This window comes from Rhinatrema bivittatum, chromosome 2, assembly GCF_901001135.1.
Source record: "Rhinatrema bivittatum chromosome 2, aRhiBiv1.1, whole genome shotgun sequence".
Classification (NCBI taxonomy): Eukaryota; Metazoa; Chordata; class Amphibia; order Gymnophiona; family Rhinatrematidae; genus Rhinatrema; species Rhinatrema bivittatum.
The window spans coordinates 355,465,744-355,478,013 of NC_042616.1; the positions used below are offsets into that span (position 1 = coordinate 355,465,744).

Consider the following 12,270-nt stretch of genomic DNA (forward strand, 5'->3'; position numbering starts at 1 on the left):
TTTGGTCACCGCCCACGGCTGAAGAAGCTTCCGCAGGATGTAAAAAAATAAATAAATTATGCAAATGATTGCGTGCACGAATCCATGCACATACGGAGAAATGCGCCTACTAAGCGTGGTAAAGGCCTATGTAATAAGCGGCCGCATCCATCCTCAAAACCTGAGCCGATTAATCCACATATAAAAGCAAGCGAGCGGGCGAATGCGTCTCTCTAAGTGAAAGTATGACCCTAGAAAGTATTTTTAATATTTCAAATAACTGTACTGCTGAAAACATGGCAAATAATTTCATGGATGCTAATTCACATTGGCATAGCAGCGAGATAGGTGCTCAGTTGGGCACCAATCTGGATGCTCGGGTGCCGACATAGGCACTCAGCCGGGAGCAAAAATGGATGCTCTAGTGCCCAGAAAGATGCCTAGCTAATTTTGCCACTCAGGTGCTGAGCTCGGCACTTACTTGGTTGTGAATCTATACAATTGGGCACCCAGAAAAGTGCCTAGGGAAGCACCTACCTAAGCTGGCCGCTCCAATGCCGAGAAAAGTGCTTAGTGATGCTGGTCATTTGGTTGCCCAGAAAAGTGCCTAGCTAAGCTGGCCATTTGGACGCCAAGATAGGCGCTCAACTAGGTGGTTTTTAGGATGCTCGGATGCCGACATAGGCCACCTGAGTCGGCGCTGAGACTTAACTCATTCCCTGACCATGGCGGTAAAATACCCGCGCTAGCATTAGCGCAGCTCCCTGCATTGCCTATGATTAGCCAATCACCTCCTTTGTATGCCATTAGCATGTATTCGCGCAGGAAAAATTGCGGGTTTGTAAGCACGTTCGTACATTTTTTTTTCGCATGCACAAAACCCTTATTACAACCCATACAGGGCTTTGTATGGGAAAACGCACGCACAAACCCATGGCAGCTTCAGCTCACCTTAATACATCTGCCCCATTGTTCATTCGGTATAATTAGAGTAATATACCTGAACCCAGTGTGACTAAACAACTAGCTAAGTAAAAGTTCCAGAAATAGCCAGACATAATTTCCTGAAGTCTTTAAAAAAAAAAAAAAAAAAAGGTGGGGGGGGGCTGAGTGGGAGTCTACATAACTTTCCTGCTGTGGATTTTCATAGTGTTACAAATCCAAGAGTTGAAGTTGTTTGTCTGAGATGATAGCTTGCTGTGTTTAATACCAAAGTAATTTTTCCAGCTTGCAGGATAGGGGTTTTATTGGCCACGGTAAGAGGTTTATTTGTTTTTTATTTGTTTTTTTTTTTTTAACAGCCAAATTTTGTTTGCTTGCTGACCACAGGTTTACATATTGGCTGCTGCTACCCAGGCTATTCTGTGAATAATTAACAAAGGATCTCTTATTGCAGCTGAGGAATGGAGCACCATTTACCAAGCTTCCAAGTGATAAACTGAAAGCTGTGATTCCCCCCTTTTTGCCTCCATCGAATTTTGAACTGTGGAATTCTGACCAATCCCGAAACAGAGAAGACAAGGTGGATCAAAGCAGACCTGCAAAGCCACAGCGGCCACTGAAGCCCTGTTTTTACAGCAGTGGAAACTCTGACATTGTAAGTGCTCACACTGTGTGCTTAAAATAGCCTGTTCAGCTAATTTGTCAGCACTACCTCAGATTCACAGTCTTCAGCACTTTGTTTCTTTTTTATAGAAAATTCTCCCTACAAGTATGTTAACTGTATTACTCACACATCAAGGGCTTTTGAAGTTTTGTAGTGTACCTGGAGAAAAAAACTAGTCTTTGTGGGCTATAGTATTTTATTTTTTTTAAAGCATTTTATTTCTAATGAGGACAAACGTACTTGCCATCCGAACAGCATATCAAGCACAGATCATATAGATGAATAACAAGAAAGTACAGAACAATATCCTATTGGATATTGTATAGGTACATCAAAAATCTTAGACTGTTAGATAACATCTTCAAGAATTCATATTAGTAGAATAGAAAGACAAAAATTTACCCCAAATTAAATCATATTGATTGAGTTTCCTTCAGCCTTTCAAGTCTAGCAGTTCAAAAAGTTGTAAAGTTCATTTGTCAACTATTGATGTCTGTTTCTAATAGTGGGCAATGGTGAATCTAGCTGCCAGTAACATCTGGGAAATCAGATTTTTGCTCCTTCCTGCAGCCAGTAGGGAACCTCAATACCCCAACAACATCCCAGCCAGAAGACCCCGTTGTATCTTTTGTAAAGGCCCATCAAGATCTGAAGAGGTCTGTGAAGTCTTGAAAGGTTATGGATTAAATTATTTTGTTGGTCCATTGAAATGAAGTTGTGTCTTGAGGTGCCTACAGCCATTGAGGTTGAGACCTTACCCAATCATCTGATTTGTTCTATTTCTTTGGGTTCTCTTTATGTGTATGTTTATCGAATATTAGTATAACAGCTAATGAAGATGAGTTCAATGTCTGCTACTGAAACTAAAACACACAGAACTTAAATACCACAATTTGCAGGAATATTGGTTTCCCTGTACTGTTGTAGTGTCAGTTGTTTACTGAAGATGAGCAGGTTCACATAGTCACACAAGTGGGTTACATGATTGCACTGGTGATGAATGGACAGATATGTTAAAGCTTAACTGGAAAGGCCACCAGGATTTTACCACATATATGCAGGATTTCTTGCACTGTCATGACCACTGTTTATCTCAGTTCATTTTCATTGGCTGAAGATGTTGGACATTTGGTCAGCTTAGCAACCCCTCTCTTTTTTAAGTTTTCTAATTCCTCAAGGGGGGGGGGGGAACCTAATCTCCTGGGCACTTAACTATGTTTCCTTAACTTTTTTGTCATTTAGCTAGTCGACATATGGGATTTTCTTCCCCATTGCAGGCATATAATAGTCCAGGTGATTTTTTTTTCAAGTTCTCCAGTTGTCTATCTTCAAAAAAGATTTGTTCTTCCTTTTGATTCTGTTCTGTTTTTCTCACCATGTCAGAGAAGCATTCCAGGGGTTTCAAGTTCTGGTCTTGGTGCAAGCAAAATGTCATTCACTGTTCATTGTGAGGTTTGCTACAAGCATTTGGAACAAAGTCATGATGCCTCAGATTGCAGTCTGTGTGCTTGGTTGTTGCACATGCAGTTCAGGCCAGGATGAGAAGAAAAGGGTCCAGCTCCACAAAATTGACTATGAAGGCTTGATGCACAGAGCAAGGAGCCATGCAGAGACTGTTGGATCCTCCACTTTTTCAGCTCCTTGAACAAATTATAGACCCAGGAACTAAGACAACTCTGACTCCCCCAGCTTGAATTGAGATGAAGGCTATGGAGACAAGCAAAGAGCCTGAGGGGACCAGTGTTGAGTGGAGGAATCAAATCAACACACTTCTTTGTTGCATGATTCTTAAGATGGAGAGGACATTGCAACATCTAAGCAGCAATGTCTGCAAGTAAGCTCAGCCTCCCATGCTATGGTGTCTCTGCATCAGTTTCCAGAGTTCCAGTTAATAGCCCTTGGTTTTGACCTCCAAAGAGGTCCACCTATCATTCTTATTCCAATATTGTTCTTGGTGCTCTTTGAGGCAGAGTTGGATAGAAGGATTGAAGAGATGCTCATTTCATGCATCAAATGGTTTTAAGTTTAAACATCAGGGATATCAATATCTCTTGGTGCATCAAGTGATCCATCTCCTAGAGCCATGCCTTTAGCTTTAAATATGCTGATGCAGGTTCAGTGCCAGAAATCTGCACTCCCCTCACTGAATTGAACTTAAGAGGGTTCAAAGCAGTAAGCATCCCCTGCTCCATAGTGTCAGCCAGCCCCAATGCCCAGTAAGTCGTAAAAACATAACCTAGTTTATTGTTTGTTTTCTCCTGTAATTAGATATTGTAAATACTCTATTTTATGATGTCTAAGTTTGTATTTGATTTCTATGATTTTGTTTGATTGGTCATGTCTGTTATGCTGTATATTTTAATTATGTTTTGGTTCCTTTGCTTACTTTGTATGTTTGCTGTGAGCCACCTCTGATATGGATGTCCTACAAATAAATCTATATAACTCTAATTGATCAAAGTGAGGATAAGAAAATTTTATACCAAACTGTATCGGAAAACAAAACACTATACTAGAAGCCAATACAAGTTTCTTTTCACCTCAATATTCTAACGCAGTAATGACACATCTATAGGAACTCATATTGTTATGACCTTCATAATAGGCATCATCGTAATTGCTTTTGCGTATACCAACTCTGCCTTATATTTAATCATTTGGTCATTTCAGTCCCAATTTTAACTGAATGTACTTTTGCATTTTTTTAAAGAATTTTTCTTTTGCACTTAAAAATATTAATAACTTTTCTTAAAATATAATTGATGTGCTTGAAGTTTGCACTTATCTTAGAAAGTTCATTATTCTTCACTGATGTTCATTGTGATATTGCTTTAATCCACAAGAAACAGTTGACCCAACACTGGACCGTGTTTCGGACTGCTGTGAAAAATCTTCAGTCCTTTGTCAAGGGTAATTTAATCTGCGTTTAACCACACCATATCCACATAAGAATTACTACTTTCAATTTAATACATCATGCTGATCTATTCGGACTTATAGTTATTCCGCTAGCCTACACAGTACCTTTGTGTACTCACGTTTTTTTATGTGTTTCATTCTTATTGAACTTCTTAATCACAATGGCGTCCCGGCGTTTTTTCCATGTTTGACATCCGGAACCCAACCGGAACCCTCTTAAATTCAACTCAGTACTTTCGTTCCGCCTATTATGCTAATCTCATCACCGATGTCATACTACCATTTGGTAAGATTAAATCAAAGAATACCACTCAATAGAAGCATTTAAACCTTTCGGGGTAACTGTATCAAGTCTAAATATCCACTGTTGTTCCTTCAAATTTAATGTTTTGTTAATAGAACAGTCAATCGTGATTAAAAAAGCTGACAAAGGCGGAGCTGTAGTGGTGCAAGATCAACAAAGATATATAAATGAGATTTTACATCATATACAGGATTCCACGAAGTATGAACTGTTGGATGTCGACCCTACAGTTGAATTAAGCAAAAAAATTTCGGAATTAGTGAATGATCAGTTGATTTTAGGTAGCTTGACATCAAGAGAAGCACGGTACCTTTGTGTCGAGTATCCAATGGCACCAACCATCTATTTTGTTCCAAAAGTGCACAAAAATCGTGACAATCCTCCCGGACGCCCTATCGTGACCACTATTGGATCTGTATTAGAGCCGTTATCCACTTTTGTGGATTTTTTCCTGCAGCCTTTTGTGTCGGAGAGTAGATCTTTTTGTAAAGATACTAAACAAATGTTGAAAAAGTTGGAGGATATTAATAATGCCACCGATGCATTGCTTGTGACCATGGATATACAAGCATTATATACTTCAATCCCACAGCCAGAAGCACTTCAAATTGTAGAGAATACTTTAAATCAACGAGAACGCCCACATAGAATTCCTACTGAATTTTTGATGCAACTTACAAAATTAGCATTATGTGAGAATTGTTTTCTATTTCAACATAAATGGTACAAACAAATACATGGGACAGCTATGGGGGCCTCTATGGCCCCCAGTTTAGCAAATTTGTATGTTACTGATTTTGAAAACAATTTTCTGTATAATGCTGTGGAGTTTCATAATATCTCTCATTATACTCGTTATATTGATGATATCTTCTTTTTGTGGCATGGAAGTTCGGAAGATCTATTACAATTTCACAGTTGGATTAACACACTTGATCAAAATTTAAAATTTACAATTGAATTTCATCAATCTCAGATCAATTTCCTTGATATACTTATAACAAAGGATGTGAATATAATGGTCACTTCTCTGTATCGGAAACCATGTGAAAAAAATACCCTATTGCATTTCTCCAGTTTCCATCCGTACCATTTAAAGAAAAATTTGCCTATTGGACAATTTTTGCAGCTAAAACGCCTATGTAGTGACAATAAAGATTTTCAAATTCAAGCAGGAATTTTAGCACAAAGGTTGCTTCAACGAGGATATCCCAGCCATTACATCAAAAAAGCTTGGAAACGTGCTACGAATGTAGCCCGCTGCTGGTTATTGTTAGATAAACAAGATGACAACAAGTCCTCATTAGTTTGTTCAATTCCTTTTTCAAACAAAGCTGGTGCTATTGCTGCATCCATTTTCCAACATTGGACAGTATTAAGACCTCATGCACCATTATTTGAATCTCGCCCTATTGTCGCTTATAGTCGGGGTCGAAATATAGGAGATAATATTATTCATTCATTCCTACAAGATCCATCAGTTGAAAATTCCAACTTACCAAATGGAAGCTGGCCATGCACAGGTTGTTCTGTGTGCAAACAGGTGATTGCCGGTGAATCATGGGCAGATGCTAATGGACGTAGCTTTACATTGCGGTATTATACAGATTGTAAATCTACACATGTAATAAACCTGATAGAATGTCCATGTAAATTATACTATGTGGGAAGGACAAAAAGAATGATTCGTACTCGATTGACGAAACACAGAAGTTGCATTACCACCGGAAAAATTACAGCCCCCTTAGTATTACATTGCAAAGAACGGAATCATATTTTTAATGATTTACGTTGGAGGATTTTGGAAAAAGTGTATATACATCTCCGTGGGGGCAATATTAACAAAACATTAAATTTGAAGGAACAACAGTGGATATTTAGACTTGATACAGTTACCCCGAAAGGTTTAAATGCTTCTATTGAGTGGTATTCTTTGATTTAATCTTACCAAATGGTAGTATGACGTCTGCGATGAGATTAGCATAATAGGCGGAACGAAAGTACTGAGTTGAATTTAAGAGGGTTCCGGTTGGGTTCCGGATGTCAAACATGGAAAAAACGCCGGGACGCCATTGTGATTGAGAAGTTCAATAAGAATGAAACACATAAAAAACGTGAGTACACAAAGGTACTGTGTAGGCTAGCGGAATAACTATAAGTCCGAATAGATCAGCATGATGTATTAAATTGAAAGTAGTAATTCTTATGTGGATATGGTGTGGTTAAACACAGATTAAATTACCCTTGACAAAGGACTGAAGATTTTTCACAGCAGTCCGAAACACGGTCCAGTGTTGGGTCAACTGTTTCTTGTGGATTAAAGCAAGATCACAATGAACATCAGTGAAGAATAATGAACTTTCTAAGATAAGTGCAAACTTCAAGCACATCAATTATATTTTAAGAAAAGTTATTAATATTTTTAAGTGCAAAAGAAAAATTCTTTAAAAAAATGCAAAAGTACATTCAGTTAAAATTGGGACTGAAATGACCAAATGATTAAATATAAGGCAGAGTTGGTATACGCGAAAGCAATTACGATGATGCCTATTATGAAGGTCATAACAATATGAGTTCCTATAGATGTCATTACTGCGTTAGAATATTGAGGTGAAAATAAACTTGTATTGGCTTCTAGTATAGTGCTACAAATAAATCTGCCATAACCATTTGCCATACTAGGTAGACCAACAGTCTTTCAAGCCCAGTATCCTGTACCTAACAGTGTCCAATCCAGGTCACAAGTACCTGGCAGAATCCCACAAGGTCGATAAAATTCCATGCTTATTCCAGGGAAAAGCATTGGATTTCCTCACATCCACCTTAATGTTTTATAGACTTTAATTCCAGTACCTTGTCTAAATCTTTTTTTAAACACAGCTACACTATCAGCTTTCACCTTGTCCTCAGGCAACGAATTGTAGAGTTTGTGTGTTGAGTAAAAAAACATTTCTCTCCTATTTCTTAAATGTATCACCTAGTAACTTCATTGAGTGTCCCCTTTTCTTTGTACTTTTTGAAAGAATAAACTCATGTATACCCATTCTTCTCTATTCATTTAAAAAAATCTCTATCTCCCCTCAGCCATCTCTTCTCCAAGCTGAAGAGTCCTAACCTCTTTAACCTTTTGTCATAGGGGAAACATTCCATCCCATTTATTATTTTGGTTACCCTTCTCTGTACCTTTTCTAATTCTGCTATGTCCTTTTTGAGATTCTGTGACCAGAACGGCAAATAATACTCTGCAGTCGCACCATGGGAGTGATACAGAGGTGGCATTGATATTCTTTGTTATATTCTCCATTCCTTTCCTAATAATTCCCAGCATTCTATTTTTTTTCTTGGTAACTGCAGCACACTGAGCAGAGGATTTTAACATCATATCCACAATGATGCCCTAAATTCTTTTCCTGGGTGGATTCCCTCAAAGTGGAACTTTACATTCTGTAGCCTTAATTTGTGTTGCTTTTCCCTATATGCATCACTTTGCACTTGTGAACATTAAATGTCATCTGCCAGATTTGCAATATTTAATTGCAATTTCTCACAGTCTTCTTGTGATTTAACAACTTTGCATAATTTTGTATCAGCAAATTTGATCTCCTCACTGGTCATTCCCATGTCTAGGTCATTTATGAATATGTTAAAAAGCAACGGTTCTAGTACTGATCCTTGGGGCACTCCACTTTCTCCATTGAGAACATTGACCATTTAGCCCAACTCTGTTTTCTGTCTTTTAACCAGTTCTCAATCCACAACATAACATTTCATGCTATGCTATGATTTATACATTTCCGCAAGAGTCTGTCATGAGGTATTTGTGACATGCTTTCTGAAAATCCAGATACACTATATCAACTGGCTCACCTTTATTCATGTTTATTCACGCCTTCAAAAACAGTAGCAAATTGGTGAGGCAAGACTTCACTTGGCTAAGTCCATGTTGACTTTCTCATTAAAGTATGTCTATATGTTTAGTAATTTTGTGCTTTTGAATAGGTTCATCCATTTTTCCCTGCACTCTCAGGCTTACCAGTCTGGAGTTTTCTGGATTACCCCTGGAACTCTTTATAAAAACTGGTATTACATTGGCTGCTCTCCAGTCTTCAGGCAGTTTGCAGTTTTTAATGATAGTTTACAGATTACCAACAGTAGGTCTGCATTTTCATTTATCAATTCTTTCAACACTCTGGGATGTATACCATCTGATCCGGGTGATTTGTTGTTCTTTAATTTGTCAATTTGCCCTAGTATATCTTCCAGGTTCATTGAGATTTGTTTCATTTCCTCTGAATCATCATCTTTAAATATCTTTTCTGGCATGGGTATATTCCTCAGTAAAGACCAAAGCAAAGTATTCATTCAATCTCTCTGTTATGTCCTTGTCCTCCCTTAATGCACCTTTTATCCCTCGATCATCTAATGGTCCAACTGACTCCTTTTACTTTGAATGCACCTGAAAACGTTTTTATTATTAGTTTTTGTTTCCACAGCAAGATTCTTTTCAAATTCTGTCTTTGCCTTCTTTTCAGTGCTTTGCATCTAACTTTCCAGAGCCTATGCTGTTTCCTGTTTTCTTCATTTGGATCCCTTTTCCCTTTTTTGTGTTTAAACAATTTTTATTAGATTTTTGCAACCTTAAAAATACAACATTAATAATACAACACTGAAGAGGGGTTGTTTCTGCCCCCTCCTCAGAACAAAAATTATAATGGATGCAAGTAATGAGATGTCATCTCCCCCCCCCCCCTAGTTCCACACAGTGCATAGAAAGTCAGTAGCAGTCAGGGTAGATTTCCACCCAGGTAACACCACACACAACAGCAAGAAACATATACATCACTGAAATTTCCCCTTGAACACAAAAAGAAAAACATCCAAACTCAGGGAATCAAGTAAAAGGAAGCGTATCTTATATTACAGTCAGATACTAGAATCCAGCTAGAAAATCGTCCAAAAATGAGCTAGGCACCCAAAAAGAAAAAACCTGGGGCCCCGTCATTATAACGTACATCTGTGTTTTCTAGAAACAATCCTAGAAAATTTCCCCTGCAGTTCCTGAGAACAACAAAAAAAAAACAACCCCATGAAGCAACAGAGCTTCCCTAAGTGTGATATCAAAGTCAATACCCTAGGGTATAACAATATAGGTGTCCAAAAAAAAACAAACCAGGATTTCCTCCTACCGCATGTTCCACACCTTACCCCGAAAGGCCGCTACGCAGAGCGAGCATTTTGTGAGTTCTCAGCCCCAATTCCCAATGTGAGTTCTTGTTATTACTGCAGCAAAGGCTTCCAAAAATGAAAAAAAACAAAGTCTCAGAGAGAAAATCCTGTATTACCCTAGGGATTAATCCCTTAGGTTGTAACCAGTCTATTACAGGGCTAAAGTCATCCTTGCCCCCAGCCAGCTCCTAGTGGTGGCCATATCGAGGTTACAAGTATTTGGGAGGAAAAGAAGAAAGAAAAACCAGTTTAGGAATCCAGAGAATCCACGAAAGCCCGGGCCAGTTCCACGGTATCAAAGGTATGGACCCTCTCTGCGCTCCAGATCTGCAAATGCGCTGGGAACAAAAGAGCAAAGTTGATACCTCTGTTCTGCAAAGTGGAGCAGAGAGGTGAAAATTCCCGCCTGGCCTCTGACACTGATGCTGGAAAATCCTGGAAGACTGTGATGGAATGTGACTGATATTGTAATTCCTTTTTCGAACGGGATGCCCTCCAGAGCTCAGCCTTATGAGCTGAGTTTAAAATGTTTGAGATGACCAGCTGAGGACGTCCTGGTGGTGAGGATCTCGCTCCCAGTCTATGAGCACGCTCCACCATGAGTTTCCCCTGCAAGTGAGGCAAAGCAAGCACCTCTGGGAGCCAAGTCTCCAATAGAGAACACAGGGAGCGCTTCTCCATTGTCTCTGGGAAGCCCAAGAAGCGCAAGTTATCACGGCGTGCCCTGTTTTCCAGTTCATCGACTTTAGTTGGAGGGCCTGTAAACTTTTATCCCCGGCCGCCATTTTAGCAGTCATGACCCCAGCGGTGCCCTCTAGCTTCGAGATCTGTGCCTCTGCTTTTTCTAAGCGCGGGGGATCGCCGCCAGCGAATCTCGAACCTCTCCCAACTGGTTTGTGATTTGTAATAATTTGTCTTCTAAGGCTTCGCGAACCGCTATTTTTATTTCCTCAATGGTAGGTGTCATAAGGGGGGAGGAAGACTCACTGTCCGCTGCGGCCGCCATCTTGGATTCGGGTGCTGTCGTTTTTTCTTTCTTTTTTTTGCTGGTTTTTGCCAGCATTGATGGCTGCGGTTTCCCCCGAGCCTGGATCACTGACATACGCCCTGTCCCCGATGATATTTTGTGCTTGGCTAAGAAGCAAATTCGCGGTCAGATGGGTCGCGATTGGTGGGGCGGGTCTGGAACCAGGGAGAAGCGTGACCTCTCGGCTACTACATCACGTGAACCTCCCCTTTTCCATTTTTTAAAGGATGTTCTGTTAGAATAGCCTCTGGCCTCACCTTTCACCCATGCCTGCAGTTATTTGGCTTTTTTTCTACCTTTTCTAATCTATGGAATATATCCGGCCTGGGTTTCCAAGATGCTATTTTAAAAAAACAAGCCATGCCTGATACAAACTCTTGACCTTTGCAGTTACTCCTTTCGATTTTTTCCTAACAATTTTTCTCATTTATTCTCCCCTTTGAAAGTTAAATGCTATTCTCCAGTTATCAAGTCAAATATGTTATGATCACTATAGCCAAGTGGCCCTAACTCCATTCCACTAAGGATTTAGGTCTAAAATAGTTCCCTCCCTTTTCTGTTCTTGTACTGGTTCTGCCAGGAAGTGGTCTTTTATGTCATCTAGAAACTTTACCTTCTTAGCATGTTCTGATGTAACATTTACCCAGTCAATAACTGAGGAAATTGAAATCACCCATTATTACTGTGTTGCTATTTTTGTTAGCTTCTCTAATTTCTGTTAGTATTGTATCATCTGTGTGGTTATTCTGGTCAGGTGGATGGTAGTACACCCCCACTGTTGTTCTATGCCCCTTGTCACATGGAATTGCTGTCCATAAAGATTATACAGTACATTTTATTTCTTGTAGAACTTTAATCCTGTTGACTCTATGCCCTCTTTAGCAAACAGTGCAACCCCTCAACCAATTTGATCCATCCTATTATTTCAATATAATTTGTACCCAGTTTCATTTGTTAATCTTCTTCCACCAGGTCTTTGAGATGCCAGTTATATCTACCTCTTCATTCATTGCTATACATTCAAGCTCTCTCATCTTTTTTTAAACTTCTAGTGTTTGTATACAGACATTTCAAAATATATATTTTGTTTGAATTAACAACCTGCTTATTAATTGACATGGATAATTTGTAATCTTTCTGCTTTGTTTGCTTTTTACTTAAAGGATCATGGATTTCAATAAATGGGCTGCATTTATTGCAGCTTATCAG

At 39.1% G+C, this 12,270-nt stretch overlaps 1 protein-coding gene across 1 annotated transcript in view; it reads left to right on the forward strand.

The window, feature by feature from the left end:
• Positions 1-12,270, forward strand: part of ANKS6 (ankyrin repeat and sterile alpha motif domain containing 6) — a 705,076-nt gene that overhangs the window by 381,194 nt on the left and 311,612 nt on the right. The window contains 1 exon segment of the mRNA XM_029589918.1: positions 1,376-1,576. Within this exon segment, the coding sequence (XP_029445778.1) occupies positions 1,376-1,576 (201 nt within the window).